This window comes from Pleurodeles waltl, chromosome 4_2 (genome assembly GCF_031143425.1).
Source record: "Pleurodeles waltl isolate 20211129_DDA chromosome 4_2, aPleWal1.hap1.20221129, whole genome shotgun sequence".
Lineage (NCBI taxonomy): Eukaryota > Metazoa > Chordata > Amphibia > Caudata > Salamandridae > Pleurodeles > Pleurodeles waltl.
Genome location: NC_090443.1, coordinates 893,779,427 through 893,800,012, shown reverse-complemented (window position 1 = coordinate 893,800,012; position 20,586 = coordinate 893,779,427). Strand labels below are relative to the sequence as shown.

Sequence of the window (20,586 nt, the reverse complement as noted above, 5' to 3'; positions counted from 1 at the left end):
CAAGTCATGTATATCCTGAAAATGGTATGGGATTCCTGGTGTTTTTCATACAGAAAGGACCTGGCCTGGCAGCTTAAGCACGACTGGGCCAAATGCAGATGTAACAAGCCTGACTGGCACGACTGGTCTTCGTTGGGTAACCCAAAAAAACAAGCATTTGCAATACAACGGGTCGCGCATTTGCTTGAGTTAGCACTATTAGCGTTGTAAACTCCTATCCGGACTTTTCTTGCCACATGAATTGAAAGAAGAAAAAAAAACAGCTTGATCGTGCTATGTAAAACCCAGGGTGATCGCGCTGCGTGGAAAATAAAAAGATAAAATAGTGCAGAAACTAGGCTGAAAACATGGATCCTCGTAGGTTTTCATTAATTGGTTGGTGCGCTCGAGAAGGGCTAAACACAGGAAAAGGCATGACGAACAAGTTACTTACCTTCGGTAACGCCTTTTCTGGTGGATACACTAGCTACCTGTGGATTCCTCACCTAAAGAATTTTTACCACGCGCCAGCATTCGACTGAAATTTTCTTCTAGCTCTGCACGTCAGCGATGACGTCACAATTGCCCGACTCATCCAGGCAATAAGAGGTCCTCGTCGACATGCAGACGTCAGTTATCACCATTTTTTTACGTGCCTTTGAGGCAAACAGGAGAACATTGACACTACAGATGTGATATGAACACAATCAAACTTGTATACCAACATTTATTTCCACTAAAATGAAACATAACCAATAGAAGTAAACAATATGAAATATGTGCATACATATATACATATGTCCTCTTTTTTTTTTTAAATATATATACAGAAACAAATATATACACATATATAAATCATTGCATCAGTATATACATATGTACAACATACGGGTACTCACCCAAGGAAATCTTGGTAAGACCATCCAGGCAACAGGGAGGCAGGTGGGACCGTGAGGTAGCTAGTGTATCCACCAGAAAAGGTGTTACCGAAGGTAAGTAACTTGTTCTTCTGATGGATACAACTACCTGTGGATTCCTCACCTACAGAATAGAGTCCCAAAGCAGTACCACCCTCGGTGGTGGGTGCCTGAATGGTCAAACCAAGAAATCCTGCAGCAGTGAGCGTGAAAAAATGGCAATCCCTCATAACCTCAGAGTCCAAACAATAATGCTTGGCAAAAGTGTGGCGGGATGCCCAAGTTGCCGCCCTGCAGATGTCAACCACAGGAACACCTCTAGCTAAGGCCGATGAAGCCACCTTAGCCCTGGTGGAATGGGCACGTGGCCCCACAGGAGGTTCCTTCTTTGCTAAAGAATAACACAATTTGATGCAAAGAATGACCCACCTGGAAAGCGTTCTCTTGTGGACAGCTTTGCCTCTCCTCTTCCCCACGTAACCGACGAAGAGCTGATCGTCCTGTCTGAACTCCCTCGTCCTGTCGACAAAGAAGCTCAACGCTCTTCTTGGGTCAAGTCGGTGAAGCCTCTCTTCCTCCTTGGATGGATGAGGTGGAGGATAGAAGGAAGAAAGCGTGATGGACTGTCCTAAATGAACGGGTGTAACAACCTTCGGTAGGAAAGCCACCTTGGTCCTTAACACCACTTTGTCCCTGTAAAAGGAAGTATATGGGGGTTCCACACTAAGAGCCTGAAGCTCACTCACCCTTCAAGCAGATGTTATGGCAACCAGAAAAACTGTTTTAAAAACTAAAAGCCTCAATGGGCAAGAATGCATCGGTTCAAACGGTGAACCCATAAGAAAGGGCAATAATAAGTTCAAATCCCACTATGGCATAACGAATGGAGTGGGCGGAAACTTGTTAGTGAGACCCTTAATGAACCTCAAAACTATTGGGGACTTAAACAAGGAGGGTTGGTCTGGAAGGCACAGAAAGGCCGACAGCATGGATAAATAACCCTTAACAGTGGCAACTGCACAACCCCTCTGTGCCAAGGACAATGCAAATAACAGAATGTCAGATAAGTGGGCACTCAAGGGATCAATTTGATTCTCTCCACACCAATTTACAAATTTAGCCCACCTGCTTGCATAGATAGATTTGGTGGAGTGTCGCCTGGCCAATAATATAACTTCCACCACCTCAGGCGGGAGAGAAAAAGCACTCAGATTGCCCCGTTCAATCTACAGGCATGGAGGTGCAGGCTCTGGAGGTGAGGGTTAGAACCTGCCACTGCGACTGCGAGAGGAGGTCTTCCCTGTGAGGGAGACGGAGCGGAGGGCACAGAGAGAGTTGGAGAAGGTCTGAATAACACACCCTTCTTGGCCAATCCGGAGCTATTAAGATGACTTGAGCCCGGTCTTGGGGAATCTTCCTCAGGACCCGAGGAATCAAGGGCATGGGCGGGAAACGCTTAAAGCAACTGACCCTTCCAGGACATCTTAAACGAATCCCCCAAAGCTCCTTGCACCGGATACTGGAGGCTTCAGAATGACGGGCAGTGGGCATTATCCCGAGTGGCAAACAGATCTATCTGTGGATACCCCCACATCTGGAAGATGTAAAGGACCAGGTCTGGATGAAGACGCCACTCGTGATCGGTCAAGATGCGCCGACTGAGATCGTCCGCACACAGGTTCAGAACTCCGGCCAAATGGTTTGCTACCAAGCAAATCCGATGGTCCTGAACCCAGGACCAGAGCCGTAGAGCTTCCCTGCAGAGAACATACGACCCCACTCCTCCCTGCTTGTTTATATACCACATTGCGGTAGTGTTGTCCGTTAGGACTTGAACCAACCCACTGCAAAGGGAAGGGAAGAAGGCCTTGAGAGCCAGACGTATCACCCGCTATTCCAACAGATTTATGTGAAGCCTCTGTTCCCCTGGAGACCAATGACCTTTGACCTCCAGGTCCCCCAGATGAGCACCCTAGAGTGGAGGCATCCGTTATCACTGTGGCCACCGGGGGTGGCCACGAGAACGGCTTTCCTTGGGAAAGGTTGCCGTCCGCAGCCCACCATTGAAGATCCACTGCACCATCTCTGGAGATCTTTATTGACTCCTCGAGATCGCCTTTGTGTTGAAACCACTGCCTGCGGATGCACCACTGAAGAGCCCTTATGTGCCAGCGCGCATGAATGACCAGCAGAATGCAAGAAGCGAACAGACCGAGCAGACGCAGGACCTTGAGGACTGGAACGACCGCTCCATTCTGGAAAATTGGAATCAACGTGGCGGAGGAAAGGCCCGATTCAATGTTGTGTCCAGTACTGCCCCTATGAACAGGAGTCGCTGAGAGGGCTCTAGGTTAGATTTGGGCATGTTCACCAAACAAGCCCAGATCGAACAACTGAGTTGTCGACTGCAGGTGACGCCGCAGGAGATCCGGAGACTTGGCTTTGATCAACCAATCGTACAGATAAGGAAATACTGCTATCCCCCTTCTTCTGAGCTCCGCTGCAACCACTGCCATCACCTTTGTGAAGACTAGAGGTGCCGTAAGGAAGACCAAACGGAAGGACCGCAAACTGATAGTGTTGCGACCCTACCACAAACCGGAGATACTGCCTGTGCGACTTGAGGATTGGGATATGGAAGTAAGCATCCTGCAAGTCGACAAACACCATCCAATCTCCTTCGTTCAACGCCAAAATAACCTGTGACAGGGTCAGCATCTTGAACTTTTCCTGCTTGAGGAACCAATTCAAAATCCTCAGGTCCAGGATTGGCCTCAACCGACCATCATTTTTGGGGATCAGGAAGTATCTTGAATAGCAGCCCTGACCCTTCTCCTGCTCTGGAACCAACTCCACTGCGCCTTTCAACAAAAGGATTAGCACTTCCTGTTGTAGTAAGAGAAGATGGTCTTCCGAACAGAAGGATGGGAGGGGAGGGAGAAAGTCCCGAAAGGGAAGAGTATAACCTTTCCCCACAATGTCGGTGACCCAGGAGTCCGAGGTTATCGACTCCCACATGTGAAGCAAGTGAGACAGTCCCTACAGGAGATGCGTGTAAAGGGAGTGATTGAGGACTAAGGCTGCTTTCCTTGCTGCACCCCTCCGGAAGAGGCAGAGTGCTGCTGGGCGGCCCCTCTAGTACGAACTCTACCCCTGCCCCTGAAAGATCTAGAAGGGTGAGCTCCTGAAGATTGCTGTCCTGCTGCCTGGAGCCTCCATCGAAAGGAACAGCCACGCCCAAAACCCCTAAACCTCCTAAATGATCTTAAGGAAGAGGAGGTGGCTGCTTGCAGTCCCAAAGATCTTGCCGTGGCCCTACTCTCCTTGAACCGCTTCATGGCAGAGTCAGCTTTTGCTCCAAATAGTTTGTCCCCATCAAAGGGCAGGTCGAGTAGGGTTGTCTGTACATCAGGAGAGAATCCTGAAGACTGCAGCCAGTCATGTCGTCTTGTTGCTATGGACGTGCCCATAGCCCTGGCCACAGAGTCCGAGGTGTGTAGCCCAGATTGAATAACCTGGGTCGTCGCAGCCGCCTGAGCGTACGCAAAAAGGATAAGCACCTCCTGATTCAATTCAGTCTTGGCTTCGTCCATAAGAGCATAAATATACCTTCCTAGAATACAAGTAGCATTTGTAGACTTGAGGGCCATGCTACATGAAGAGAACGCCTTCTTAGCAGACTGGTCCATTCTCAGACTCCCTGTCCGCGGGAACCCCTGGAAAAGATCCCAGAGCAGAGCGAGAGGAGCAGGATGCCTGCACAACCAAACTCTCCAGATTCGGGTGTCTGGATAAGAACGTCGGATCACAAGGAGCCACCCGATACCTTCTCGCCACCGACCTGTTCACAGCTGTTGAAGTCACAGCTTCTTCCACACCTCCATAATTGGGTCCATAAGTGCCTCATTAAACAGAAGTAGCGGCTCTGCCACAGGTGATGATGGATGCAAAACCTCAGTGAGAATGTTTGTATTGACATCCGCAGCTGGAAGAGGAAGGTCCAATCCCCGGCGTCGATAAGGCATCAGCCGACACCGAAGACCTCAGACGGCGTCGACCATCTGAGTCATCTGACGCCGGATCCTCCAGACAGAGTATCGTCCGATGTTACTCAAAGGCAAGGCAAAAAGGGAACTGACGTCTGCAAGTCTCCGAGGACCTCTTATTGCCTGGATGACATCATACGGTGTCGCATGGGAGTCGGGCAATTGTGAGGTCATCGTCGACATGCAGCGCTAGAAGAAAGTTTCCGTTGAATGCTGGCGCGTGGGGAAAATTCTTTAGGTGAGGAATCCACAGGTAGTTGTATCCATCAGAAGTTTGTATACCTTTCACTAATGAAATCAAGCAGATTTTAAAAGGCAAGCCCACTAAGCAATGAAAGTGACTGGCCTGACATGGGCGTGGTTAAAAGCCCAAAGAGAGATTACAACAGGGACAGAGCACTTGTACGCTCGACCCTAAAAAACACAAGATAACAATCCCTGCTTACATTCTGTATGTTCTGTTACAAAAACATCTATAGCTATAGCTGATTTGTTAGCATCACATTCCTAGCTTCTGCCAAGATTAACATTTCGCACACTGTTTGAGCTCTGTAAATCAGTGGGTGGGATTGAATTCTCTGGTGCATTGGTCACTGAGAATCAGAGCGAGCATTAAGTAATGTGTAAGAAGCATTACTAAAGGGGAGAGGGATATAGATGGGGCCTACAGTGTTACACAAATGTGTTATGGACTAGCATTGTCTGAGAGGGTCACACTTTGGTAAAGTGGTAATGTTTTTTAGCATGTGGCTGCAGCCAGCATTCGCGGTCTGTTGCGAGTGCTCATATGGTCAATAAGGGCAATGTCACAGTGGCTGGCTACACTATGCCAGCGATTTTACATTATGGCTTGAGAGATGTGGCAAAATAGTTCCGTATTGCACGCACAGCTGGCACAGACTTAGTACTAGCAGAAGCAGCTTCTCTAGTCTTGATAGGGGCTTCACACTAGAGAGTCACAACCCCACTAACAGCAGTTGTCAAGTCCCCTTCTGCTTCTACTAACAATATTCTAAGATAAAAGGACCCCTGAATAAAATAAAACTTTCCAAGTACTTCAATCCAAGTGCTCAATTCATACAGATGGAACCCAACACAGTAAATATGAAATGGGCTAAAAAACAAAAACAAAAAAAAACAAAGCATTTACAATGCAATAGGTCTTGCATTTGTGAGCATAAGCACGACTGGACTTGTAAATGACAATGTCTTTTACCTATGTGTTTTAGTTTGGAGTGTAATTAGTGGATGTATGCCAGATGCCTCAGCAACCCTCCCAGGCCTGTCGCTGCAGGATAGAGGACACAACAATACTCATCTTGAGAGTGTTTTAGCCTCATTCTTATAGAGTGACTGATACCCTAGAGATACAACTCTTTCTATTGTCTTTACTTAAATTATTATAGCACCAAACAAGGCACAAAGAGGCACCTTTGTAACATTTAACCTGGAGAACGAGGGGGTGAAAAGAGTTAGGAGGAAAGAAAAGGGGGCAGGCACATAATTCTGTGTTTTAACTTTTAAAGGAATTATTCCTCTACATTGGCAATACCAGCCTAACTTTTAAAAACATTGAATGTATACAAAGAGAATAACAGAAGAGGCAGTTTATCTGCAAATGAATTATAGCAAATTTGTTAAGAATGGCACTTGCTTTGCAGCGCTATAAATTGGCAGAACCTGTATTACCAAGAGCTATACAAAAAAACAAGTTACTCCCAGACTGCCCCAACACACCAGACAGTCTTAGGGGAGAGGATGTAGCGTAAGGGCAAGAGCTGCCAACCTTGGAGCTGGGGGACAAGGTTCGAGCCTCGGTGCCAGCTCAACATCCTGTGATTTCTTGGTAAATTGCTTAATCTCCCCTTGCTACCAAAAATGAATGTGTTCTTGTGTAATGTAACTGGTGCTTATGTAAAGCGCTGTAATACTTTTGTATCGAGTTTGCGCTATATAAAACTGCAAAAGCAATTCAATACCTTCACGTTGAGTTTGCGCTACATAAAAATGCAAACAAAAACCCCGCAGACATTGCAAAGAAACATCAAGATGCCCGAAACCAAGGAAGACTAAGAAACAACATATCGCCATGAGCGAATCGGTGAGAAAAAAGGAAAAATAGTGCGTCGACACAAAGCTATCTGGCCAATCGTGCAATAATCCATGTAAATGGGTGAGTCTTCAAGGCAGTAACAAAACAGCCTCAAGGCGGGACAAATGTAAAGCATTTACTAATGACATCAAGGGATTTTTGAATGGCAGGCCCAGGAATGAATGAAAGTGACGGGCGTGAGATGGGCATGGTTAAAACCCACAGGATAGATTACAACAGGTCGAAAAGCAGTGATTGCACACTGCTATGCTCGACCTAAAAACAAGACTAGCCACGTCTACTGAAGCAACAAAAACGGAACGCAGATAATCAATCTCCATTCAAAGGAGAGCAGTTTAACAGGGCCCTAAAGTTTAAACACCACCACATCCAGTTCTTTGTAACCGATCAGCAATTCTCGATTACCAAGAAAGATTGGAGATACCAGAAAGACCCCTGGTTGGCTAATGTTCTGTTGTGCTTTGAAACATATTTTGACATCATGTACCATAAGACACCAGTCTTGATAGCGTCAAGACCGGTTGTTGTCACATTTCTGAAAGGAGCTGTGCATCTTTAGTCTGTTTTATAGAAATAAACTTCAAATTGTAGATTTTAGAGTAGATCCATAAAAGTGATTTCCCAATTCAGCACATAAAAAGCAGCAACACAAAACAAAGAACCTTTCTTATAAGGTGGACTCCTCACTGGTGCACCAACTAAAGCAAACAAACATTGGCAAGGCCAATAGGTCACAAGCCTTTGGGCTATGAGTATGCTGTTCAGCAACAGAAAGCCCAACATGACACATCAAGTGTGTTACGTTCAAGAGGTGTGCTAGCATTTATTAAACATACACTTACAAAAATATGCAATTATTTTAGAACACTGAGCTTGTCAAATTATAAAATAGAATTATTGATGTGCCACTTGGAGCAGAGAAATTCAGAGAATAATAACAGCAGAACTGAAGTGTGCGCATGAAATGAACTGCTACAGAAATACCTCTGCATGCTGCAAGGGCATGGGCTTTTGAGCCAATTCCAAAATTAACCAAGTTAAAAGAAAGGACACTGCAGACTAGGTAGAGAAGAACTCATCCCTGCAGTGTACAGCAAGAGAAAACTTTGCATATTAATATATTTAAGGCACTTCTTGTAGCAAACACAGGCCTTTTTCATAGGATGAGAAAGCAAACTACTATAAGCCAAGCTGAAATGGCAAAGATAGAAGAAAGCATAAAAGCATCGATGATTGCATTAATAATCAATCAAGAAACAATGAAATGCCTTGTGAAAACAGACGTTGAAAAAGTGAACTATGATTAACAGAAACTACTTCAAATGCACTGTCTAAATAATGCAGTAAGAATAGAGCACGTGAAAATTCAGGCCTCCCAGAACGTGCTGAAAGTAAAAGCAAATCATAGCTCCGTGAACTGAAGCAGTGAAAGGACCCACGTTATCCAATCAAAAGGATGGCAAGAAGCTACACTCCAGGGGAGGGACAAACCCAAAAAGAAAAGGCCGTCAAATAATAAGAAAGCAAATGAGTAATAAGAAAGCCAATTAACACTAAGCAATGGCCTGAATCAAAGCCAGGGAGTAAGTATTGGTGTTGTACACATTAAGAGCCTGATATTTATATTGGCGGATGTGTTAGTCCATCACAACGGTTATTATTTCCTATGACATTTATATTTCGGAGGACGGGTATCTGTCACCATTGACCGAGTAACCTATCCACCAAAATCTAAATCAGGCCCTATGTTTTTGACAACAGATAGCTAAACCTGTCTGGGAGGAGACCCAAAAGCGGGTACACTTTGCCTCCTCACCTCTCCCTGTTGCTCCCACTGAAGCAACTTTGCACTTGGAAAACTCCTTACATCATGATTAACCGCTTAGGTGCGGGCGTCGGCCACTGGCCGACGCCCACACACCCTCCCTGGTGCGGGTCACGACCAGTGGCCGACACCAGGAAGGGTATCAATAAATCCTCGGGTGCGTTGCACCCGAGGATTTTTTTTTTTTTTTAAACCCCCCCCCGGGAGACACGGAAGCTTCCGTGTCTCCCCCCGCCCCCCCCACCCGCCCCTTTGTGACGTCAGCGCGCCTCGCGGCGCACTGACGTTGCAAAGGTGTTTTCCCCATCAAAGCAGGAAGCAGCCTTGCGGCCGCTTCCTGCTTTGATGGGGAAAACGGCCTTTCTCACGTTCGGGAAGGCCTCGTAAGAAAGGGGAGTGTCTCCCCTTTCTTACGAGGCCTTCCTGAAAGTGTTTCCTGGCCCCCCGGTCGCAGCTGTGCTGCGATCGGGGGCCAGGAAACACTTTCAGGTTTCCTGGCCCCCCGATCGCAGCACAGCTGTGATCGGGGGGCCAGGAAACACTTTGAAAAGGCCTCTTAAGAAAGGGGAGACTCTCCCCTTTCTTACGAGGCCTTCTCAAACTGTTTCTGGCCCCCGATCGCAGCACAGCTGCGATCGGGGGCCAGAAACAGTTTGAGAAGGCCTCGTAATAAAGGGGAGAGTCTCCCCTTTCTTACGAGGCCTTCTCAAAGTGTTTCCTGGCCCCCGATCGCAGCACAGCTGCGATCGGGGGCCAGGAAACACCACTAGACGCCAGGGATTTCACTTTGGGGGGGCGGACCCCTCGGAAAACGGGCCGCCCCCCCCCCCCGGGGGCATAATTAATAAAAAAAAAAAAGGTAGGTGCCCCCTGGGGGGGGGGGGGGGGGGGGGGGATCGCGCCCCCCCCCCAGGGGATTGTTTTAAAAAAAAAATAATAATAAAAAAATGACAGGGGGTCGCCCGTGGGCAGGGTGACCCCCTGTGGGGGCAATTTTTTTTTTAGATGTTGTAGGGTTTCTCTGGGGGCCATTTTGGCCCCCAAGGAAACCATACAACAACTAAAAAAAATAGATCTATATATAGATCTATATTTATATATCTATGTAGATAGATATATCTATGTACATGGATATATCTATAGATATATCCATGTACATAGATATATATATATATATATATATATATATATAGAGGTAGATCTATATATACCAAAGAGATTTATAAAGTGTGCTACTCACCTGTGAGGGTCTCAAGGCGCTTGGGGGGGGGGGGCGGGGGGAGGGAAAGGGGCTGGGAGGTTCACTGTTCGAAAAGCCAGGTTTTGAGGCCCTTCCTGAAAAGAAGTAGGTTTTGGGTCTTGCGAAGGTGGGTTGTGAGGGCGTTCCAGGTTTAGGGTGCAAGGTAGGAGAAGGATCTGCCCCCGGTGGTGGTGTGTTTGATGCGGGGGACAGAGGCGAGAGAGAGGTCAGCTGAGCGGACGTTTCGTGTGGGGGTGTGGAAGGTGACTCTCGTTGAGGTAGGCAGGGCCTGTGTTGTGGAGTGATTTGTGTGCGAGGATGAGGATCTTGAAGGTGATCCTTTTGTCAATGGGGAGCCAGTGGAGGGATTTGAGGTGTGGAGAGATGTGTTCGTGTCGGCGGAGGTCGAGGATGAGTCGTGCTGCTGAGTTCTAGATGCGTGTAGTTTGCGCTTGAGTTTTAGAGTGGTGCCGGCGTAGAGTGCGTTTCCGTAATCAAGCCTGCTGCTGATGTGTGCGTGAGTGACAGTTTTTCTGGTCTCTGTGGGGATCCATTTGAATGTTTTTCAGTATACGGAGTGTGTTGAAGCATGAGGAGGTGAGAGCGTTGATTTGTTGGGTCATCGAGAGGGAGGAGTCTAGGATGATGCTGAGGTTGCGTGCGTGGTTGGCGGGGGTGGGTGCAGGGCCGAGCGTGGTGGGCCACCATGAGGGGTCCCAGGTGTTTTTGTGTGGGCCAAAGAGGATTATTTCGGTTTTGCTTGAGTTGAGTTTCAGGTGATTGGCTGTCATATATATATCACTTTTGTCAATATGTGTGTGGTTTCCCTGGGGGGAAAAGGGTCCGACTTGTCTAGTGGCAGTTTTAGTGCCATAAAGAAGCGCAGAAGGTTTATATGCCTACTGCAAAGAGCAAATCTGTATTTTATGTAAATAGCTGAGTACATTAGCAAAGTCTATGGAGAGATGAAGGGCACTTTTGCTGGGTGGTAATGAGGGAATCCGAGGAGGAGGGAGTGGGAGCACCAATAATGATTGTTGGACTGGGCGCAGGAGGTGCTAAAGACTGTGACGAATGGTATGTGACAAGGTGTTTTTTGAGTGTCTTGAAAGTACGTGCTGATTGAGGGAAGAAGCGCAGGTAAGGTGGCCTCTACTGTTGCACGTATCTCACACACCATCGATTTTGTGACTGTCTACGTAGGCTAGTGTTTTAGAGCAACAGTTTAGCCAATAGCAGAGATGGCATCTTGATGGATGACTGCTGCCTACACTCGGGTTATAGAGGACCGCTCTGACATAGGATCAGAGACTGAGACATCAGATACTGAGACAGCATCTGAGGGATAGGACAATGGCGCAGACTCTGGGAGTGATTTTTCAGTCAGAGGAGTCCCATTCGATAACTCCTCTTCCAGTACATTATGAGGGAGGTGATGAGGACAGTCCTGCTGTCCCTTCGCAAGCTGTTTGTGCAACTGGGTAATAGTGGGTTAGGCCAACCCAGAGAGCAGGTGAATGCGGCGGCAAGCAGAGAGAGAGTGCTCTCTTGGGAGCTCCCCAATTTAGTTCAGCCCCAAATTCCACCACCCAAATCATATTGTGGAGACATCAAAATTATCCATGGCAAAACAAACTGGTTTTGTAAGGCAGGCACCTGTGTTTTTGGTCCTGGATTCGGCGGCCATATAGAGAAACACACTAAACCCAAACATTTCTGGAAACTAGACATTCGGGGGAGTCCACAGAGGTGTGACTTGTGTGGCTTCCCCAAAGTTTTCTTACCCAGAATACCCTGCAAAGCTGAAATGTTGAAAAAAAACTCAATTTTTCTCGCATTTCTGTCACACAAACTACAGGAATATGCTGGGATCCACAATATTCCTACCACCCAGTGACTCCTCACCTGTCCTGATAAAAACACTACCCCACTTGAGTGCCTACACCTAGTGTCTGTGTCAGGAATGGATCACCCCAGGGTCAACAGCTGCCTCACGTAAGGACCAACATTGACCGTTGTGTGATCTATTCCTGTCGCAGGCACCAGGCCTAACCACACAAGTGAGGTATCATTTTTATCGGGAGGCTTGGGGGGAACGCTGGGTGGAAGGAAATTTGTGGCTCCTCTCAGATTCCAGAACTTTCTGTCACCGAAATGTGAGGAAAACTTGTTTTTTTAGCCACTTTTTGAGGTATGCAAAGGATTCTGGGTAACAGAACCTGGTCCGAGCCCCGCAAGTCACCCCTCCTTGGATTCCCCTAGGTCTCTAATTTTCAGAAATGCACAGGTTTGGTAGGTTTCCCTAGGTGCCGGCTGAGCTAGAGGCCAAAATCTACAGGTAGGCACTTTGCAAAAAACAGCTCTGTTTTCTGTGATGTGTCCACGTTGTGTTTTGGGGCATTTCCTGTCGCGGGCGCTAGGCCTACCCACACAAGTGATGTATCATTTTTATCGGGAGACTTGAGGGGACGCTGGGTGGAAGGAAATTTGAGGCTCCTCTCCGATTCCAGAACTTTCTGTCACCGAAATGTGAGGAAAACTTGTTTTTTTAGCCACTTTTTGAGGTTTGCAAAGGATTCTGGGTAACAGAACCTGGTCAGAGCCCCGCGAGTCACCCCTCCTTGGATTCCCCTAGGTCTCTAGTTTTCAAAAATGTACAGGTTTGGTAGGTTTCCCTATGTGCCGGCTGAGCTAGAGGCCATAATCTACAGGTAGGCACTTTGCAAAAAAACAGCTCTGTATTTTGTGAAAAAATGGGATGTGTCCACGTTGTGTTTTGGGGCATTTCCTGTCGCGGGCGCTAGGCCTACCCACACAAGTGAGGTATCATTTTTATCGGGAGACTTGGGGGAACATAGAATAGCAAAACAAGTGTTATTGCCCCTTATCTTTCTCTACATTTTTTCCTTCCAAATATAAGAGAGTGTGTAAAAAAGACGTCTATTTGAGAAATGCCCTGCAATTCACATGCTAGTATGGGCACCTCGGAATTCAAAGATGTGCAAATAACCACTGCTCCTCAAAACCTTATCTTGATCCCATTTAGGAAATGCAAAGGTTTTCTTGATACCTTTTTTTTACTCCTCATATTTCAGCAAATGAATTGCTGTATACCCAGTATAGAATGAAAACCAACTGCAGGGTGCACCTCATTTATTGGCTCTGGGTACCTAGGGTTCTTGATGAACCTATAAGCCCTTTATATCCCCGCAACCAGAAGAGTCCAGCAGACAAAACGGTATATTGCTTTCAGAAATCTGACATTGCAGGAAAAAGTTACAGAGTAAAACATAAAGAAAAATGGCTGTTGTTTTCAGCTCAATTTCAATATTTTTTTATTTCAGCTGTTATTTTCTGTAGGAAAACCTTGTAGGATCTACACAAATGACCCCTTGCTGAATTCAGAATTTTGTCTAGTTTTCAGAAATGTTTAGCTTTCCGGGATCCAGCATTGGTTTCACACCCATTCCTGTCACTAACTGGAAGGAGGTTGAAAGCACCAAAAATAGTAAAAATGGGGTATGTCCCAGTAAAATGCCAAATTTGTGTTGGAAAATGTGGTTTTCTGATTCAAGTCTGCCCGTTCCTGAAAGGTGGGAAGATAGTGATTTCAGCACCAGAAACCCTTTGTTGATGGCATTTTCAGGGAAAAAACCACAAGCCTTCTTCGGCGGCCCTTTTTTCCCATTTTTTTGGAAAAAACTAAATTTTCACTGTATTTTGGCTATTTTATTGGTCTCCTCCAGGGTAAACCACAAACTCTGGGTATCATTAGAATCCCTAGGATGTTGGAAAAAAAGGACGCAAATTTGGCGTGGTTAGCGTATGTGGACAAAAAGTTATGAAGCCCTAAGCGCGAACTACCCCAAATAGCCAAAAAAGGGATCAGCACTGGGGGGGAAAAGGCCCAGCAGCTAAGGGGTTAATAGCGAACAATCGAGTCTTAAACAGCATAGAACACATACAATAATGATGAACCATCGTGTACATAATGTTACACCCCAAAGCACTAGTGACACTAACAGTAATTGTGCAACAAAAGGGTGAACAATAACGCAGGGGGAACCTACTCGCTTACTGTATTCCACTTCTAATATATTCACCACCACAATACAAACAGTGCAAATACTAAGATTATGGTTGCTTACCTTTCCTAGAATAAGGTCAGTCAGTCCAGATCGTTTCAAGAAAAGAGCAGCATCAGAAGCCAACACCTTCCCTGTGTTACCCGATTCAACCTGCAAAAAATTCAAAGATGAGTAGGTACTCCAAAGAATGTCTAATCAAGCTTTAAGTCTGCATTGTACTCACGCACACACGACGGTTCTCTATCGAGAACATTGCGCCTACCTGGAACAGCTTCACGCAGTATAATAGCAGGCTGATTTAATTAATGGATGCTAAGTTTCGTAAACAGAAAGCTAAGTATGCTGATCAAAAAGTACTTGCTGTCTATTGACTCTGTTTTATGAGGGTTCGGGAAGAAAGTCTGCTCTTGAGAGATGAGAAGAGGTTTTGTCAAAAGCAGGTTTTGTGCAAGGACAAATATAAATAGGCATTTACCAGGCCAAAAGGTCTGTCTTTTAATTTGTATATGGAAACGTGCATATAAAGGCATTAATGTAAGAGGCCACCCATACAGAGTGGTGCACACCGTCACTGTTATATTCCAAACACAGCTTGTGTAAGGTGTTTTCTGTTATGTACAACACAGAAAAAGTAGCAGGAATTCATCAACACATTTGATGAAATATACTTAAATATGTCATAAATGCTGATGTAGGCATTCTAGCGTTATACATTAAATCTGTTTTTGTTATTAACAGTTAATTATTAGTGGATAAATGTATGGTGAAAGTGCGTTTCTAATTTAAAGTGGAAAGAGTGGACGGAAATATTGGGTTATGCAGATTTGTAGAGCACACTGTCGCCCGAAAGGGTATCCTGGCACTGAGCAGGTGTGAGTCTAGCCAAACCGACCACGAGTGGGACTACTCAAAAACCCAGGTCTTCGGCTTCTTGTGGAATTCAAGAGGCTATCATGTGTATCAGCAAGTCCTTCCATGCTTTAGGAGCGATGTAGGAGAAGACTAGCCAGCCGGATCTGGTTTTCCGTGTGTGTGGGATGTGTTCAAGTAGACGTCCAGCAGAGCAGAGGTATCTGGAAGGTTTGTGAATGCAAATGGGATTGTTGAGGTAAACTGGGACCCTTACGTAGTTCTACCACACAAAAGTCACTGTGGACTCCCTGTATAGGGCTGATTAATTTTCCTACCAAGTCAAAGCACATAGGGGCTCAAAATGGCAATTTGAAATTATTGTTTCAAGAGGTCTCAACAACGTAATGCGACATGCTTCATCACTGGCCACCTCACCCCACCTAGATGGTAACTAGCAGGGCGGACTTGACATCATCTGTGAGGGAGTTATTAAAACGGACTAAATCCTGAATATTGCAGAGACCAAAATCAGTGAGTTAATTAAAACTACCTTAGGGCATACTACAGGAATATCCTTTAAGGTGTGCTACAGATACTTAATGGGCATAATAGCCCTATAATCCTTTAAAGTGCTTATTGAGATAATTTGTGAGCCCCTAGGTGCTACGACTAGGCAGTAAAATTAATTTGTCCTGTATTGTGAGTCCACCATACCTTTTTGTGGTAGATTTGTGTCAGGAGGAAGTACAGTGGCCTATGTTTTTCTCCTTCTCTTTCTATGGGGTAATAGTGATATATAGTGCACTTAGTGTACTTAAATTGTAAGTGAGGAGCCTCTATTGTTCAGATTTGTGTATGGAGAGCCACTAGAGCACCTTCAGATGTGGTGCGATCTGAGTGTGGTGTGGAAGGTTAAGTGTGATTCTGGCCACCAAGGTCTGACTGGACTGCTGTCTTTGTGTGTTTTTTGTTGATCCAGTCATAGGGGGTGATCCTGTTGTTTATGTTGCCTGTGACCAGGGTGAGCATGAAAATTTTCCAGGTGCTGATTGGGAGCTATTTAAAAAGCTTCCTCAGCATCTTCCGGCTAGGAAAGCATAAATCAGTGACAGTGTTGACGAACTGTCATGTCAAGTTTGTTGTCCGAGATGATGACAGAAAGGTTTTTGGTGATGCTCTGTTAGCCACTGGGCAGAGTCTCACTGTGAAGTACTCTTTCTAAAGATCATAATTTTTGTGTTGTCTGTGTTCACCTTTACACAGCTGGTCTTTAACCAGTGGGGGATTTTAGTTACACAGGCACTGAATTTTTATTCCTGGTACTGAGCGTTTTGTCCGTGAGGGACAGAATGTTTTGCAGTTTGTCAGCCTACGAAAGGACGGTGTTGTGAGAGCAGATAATGCAGGCTAGAGAAATCAGGTATGCTTTTAAGAGGGTCCAGCTCAGGGAGGATCATTGTGAAACTAAGTGGATGAGTTAGCGACCTCTGGGGTGTACAGTGCCAGGGTGACTGACTAGGTACTAAGTCCTTCCAGTCAGGAAGGTTCAGAATTATCTGAGTGCATGTCCTTGAATTCCAATAAAGTGTAGGCGTTGGATGTGGATGGAGTTAGACACCATGTCAAACTGAGGAGAAGGATCCATGAGGATGAAGACCACTGTGCCTCCTTTTTCCAGAGTCATGTAGGTGTAATACGTGGTGTGAGGGCAGTTTTAGTGCTGTGGTTGGGTCTGAAACCAGACCTAGTAGTGTCAAGAAGTATGTGATAATTTGAGGTATCCTCTGAGGAGTCTGTTGATGATTTCCTCTAAGACATTGGTGGAGAATTGTAGTAGGGAGATCGGTCTAAAGTTGGCGAGCGTTGAAGGGTCAGAGAAGAGTTTCTTCAGCAATGAGAGGACAGTTGCATGTTTCCAAGCATCTGATAAGATCGCAGAAGAAGTGGAGAGACTCAGAATAGGTGTGAGCATGGCACGGATGGATTGAGAGTCCTTTGAAGTAGACATGGTGGGACAAGGGTCCAGTGGGGCCACTGAGTGGATGGACTTCAAGCTGGAGGGAGTTTTTTCTGGGGCAATCACAGGCAATGTGGTTAGCATGGGTTCTTTGAATATGATCAGGAGGCATTTGGCAATGTTTTTCGGGTTCAGTTGTGGATTGAAGTTGCTGTAAATGGCAGGGATTTTGTTGCTGAGAATTAAGAGATTGTTGCAGAGCTCTGCGAGAGGGTGATCAAGTTGGAGGTGGCCACTGGTGAGGTGAAATCCTTCACAATGGTGAAGATCACTTTACTTCTGTTGGTGCTAGCACCGCTGCAGTTCACAAGTGCAGCACGTTTGTTGGTCCGGATCAAGAGCTGGCAGCACCTATGGGCAGACTTGAACATGCTCCTGTCTGTATTTTCCTGGTTCATTCTGCATTTGTGCTTTAGTTGATTGCAGTGGTGTTTCATCAGTTTAAGTTCCTCCAAGGACCAACTGGTCTGGGGTCTTGGTCCTACTGTATTGTTAAGTTTGAGGGGGGCCAGGGAGGTGATCCAGTTACTGAAAGGCTGCTGCTGAGTTCGGGTTGGTGGGGGTTGAAAGCAGTGTTCCAGCCCTCGTCAGTGATGCTGTTCCACTTTTGGCAGGCTGGTCCAGCTGTGGTGTGTTTGGCCAGAAAGGAGATGCAGACCTTCATGAGGGCGTAGTCTGTCCGGCAGCCTGGTGTGGGCTTGTCGACTATGATGTTGCACAAGGTGGTGAAAATAGGGTCTAGGTAATGTCCGGTGACATAGGTAGGTCCTTTTACTCATTGCGGGAGGCCAAGGCTTCCAAGGTCTTCAATTCACACTAAAAAAGCTTTCTGAAAGCTTCACAAGCGCATCAGCAAAAGGGTAGCCAAAGTCAATACTCACTGTTCTATAAAGGTAATATGTGAATGTGTGCTTGTGTACCAACATACGGTGCTGATGTCTGTCCCGAAATTGTTCTTCATGCATTTAGAGATTGAACTGCTGCTAAACCTTTTGCTGCATCTTAGAAAAGCCTGGTTGAATCACTTTTTAGTATGGAAAACCGAAACTACTGGCACTATCAAGGCTGGGGAGCAGGTGCATTAAGTAAAAGACGGACAGTAACAAAAGTGCAAGAAAGTCGGGGGCGGTCATTCTTCTTTGACGCTCACACAGATCAGTTACAGCAGAGGCTGCTCGAGTACATGCTTCTCCGCCCCAATAAACACATTGGTCTGTATGTATACTGTAGGTCTCCCTAAATATGTGCAAATGTATAATAATTTGAGTATTGCCATAAAAAAGTCAAATGTACTGAATTTCTCAAGGCAGACGAAACATGAGAGCAAAAAATGACTGTTGGGGACATCAGATCCTTCCTCTACAGCAGTGGTACCCAACCTTTTGACGTCGTTGGACCCCCCACTATCATTACTGGAACACAGGGACCCCCACCAAATCATTATTGGCATCTGGGGACCACCCACTGAGATATTACTGGAAGCCAGGGACCCAGCCTTATACACTGCTGATGATTTGAAACTCAATACAATACACAAAAAATACAGAAATAAGAATTTCTCAAACACGTACACAAATGATAACACGTTTTATTTAATTTGCAAACAAATAAAATAAACTCAATTGCTACACATTGTTAATACTATATTCTGTTTCTTTCATGCACCTGCACTGCTCCTACGAATCAACTCAAGATAGTAATTTAATTTTTAGCCTCCAATTTCAAAATCTTTAACATTTACAGTACTTTTTAAAATATTAAATTGTACATTTAGCTACTTTATTTATATACACTTTATTAATCTGCTAATATTAATACATCTTGAGTTTCTAAGAAGTCAATGTACCCCCTAAAGAGACTTCACGGACCCCCAGGGGTCCCCAGACCAATGGTTGGGAATCACTGCTCTATAGAATATATGGGCCTTCATGTGCATGAAAGGTGACAGATGTTCGCAGCCCTACTGTTATGTCAGAGATGTACATGGTATGCTCATCTATGCCATTCTGGATGTAACAAACGTGACTTTACTCTGTTCTTGTTCTACCTGGTTGTCAGAGATGCGGCTTATGTGCAACTCCCTTCATCTACCCAGGTTAGCAGCCAAATGTGTATCTGACATGTGAATGTCTCCTAAACATCATAACTGGCCTAGTCGTCTGATAGATTCCAACAGGCCAAATCTATCATAATTGATCTGGAGGGGGCGGATGTGTTAAATATTATAACATTTGGTGCATCATATGCAAGTTAAAGAAATTGGAACAAGAAATATTTATCAAGCACAGTAAAGCTCTCACCCCGGGAGAATTGTATTTACCATGTATGGTAACTACATCCTCCTATTCCCCCTAACTTAGAATGAAGGTATAAGAGGCCAGATCTTAGGTGTGAATCCAGTACAAATACTCGGCCGTTGTCCCTCCCTGCTCCTGCACCTTGATTTAAGAATGGAGATTAGAAATGAATCCCAAGCCAGCAGATAAAAGGAAGGTGCACAAAATAAAAAAGGACACCTCTCCTTATGTGAATCTCTATGCAGCAATTAAATTAAATGCGCATTGACAAAGGTCCGCACAGCCTGATTACCAGTTGCACCCGATGGCTGATGAACATGATGAATGACTACACAGCGATCCTGTACGCACTACATGAGCTCTGACATAGCTGAAGTACCCTCTTCTCCTTGGCACTGTTACACCAAAGACCTCAGCCAGGAATAGGATTACCATTTACAGTGGTTGAGAACTAAGAACAGCAGTGCAGGTCAGATTTTGTTGCTTACATTGATCCAGTTACACGTATTTGTACTTTTAAAAATATGATGATTAAGTTATTCCATTCCTTTTCCCCCACTCTGCACCTTAAAGGGCATTATTAATTGGGAAGATCCATCAGCAATTTTGGGGGCTGCATAAATGTGACGGAGGTCTGACTGATGTTCATGATCTACAAAATGTTGTTCCTTGGAGATGAAAGTAACAGATGTAAGTTCAATCGGGAGGTTTCCCCATAAGTGTTAGTTGGGAAATGCAAAAAGTTGCATACGGGTTGCCATTCCTGAAAACAATTTTGGTGAAAATGCATTCAAGATCTCGCGTATACGGTACTATATAGCAGAGCCACATTAGGAGAGCATGCCGTACAGACTACTAAACAACTGTGGCTAAATGCGCATCCACTTCCTGCTGTGCTGGGATTGTATTCTTGTTCAGCAATCTGAGAAGGTGATGACTGCCTGGAATAAATGACAAGCAAACTTAACTCCACCACAGAGTAATATTTTGCGCAGAGCTAAACTGTCTCCGTATTAAGTCATATTTGTACACTTAAGTATGAAAAATACGGGCTGTTTCAAGAATGTATCAGGTAGGTACCTTGAAAAAAGGGGTTTCATCGCTCGATAAAATCAGTGAAATGTATTAAGCACCCCTCAAAGAACAATTCAACTATGTGGCAGATCTCCAACAAAGTGATGGTCCACGCTGTCCTACAGTGGTTTGTTTCAA

General features: G+C 45.4%; 1 protein-coding gene across 1 annotated transcript in view; it reads right to left on the bottom strand.

The window, feature by feature from the left end:
* The window catches only part of EPS15 (epidermal growth factor receptor pathway substrate 15), a 792,619-nt gene that overhangs the window by 584,205 nt on the left and 187,828 nt on the right, over positions 1-20,586 (bottom strand). Inside the window, exon 3 of the mRNA XM_069232684.1 lies at positions 14,269-14,358. Within this exon, the coding sequence (XP_069088785.1) occupies positions 14,269-14,358 (90 nt within the window). The remainder of the gene's footprint in view (positions 1-14,268; positions 14,359-20,586) is intronic.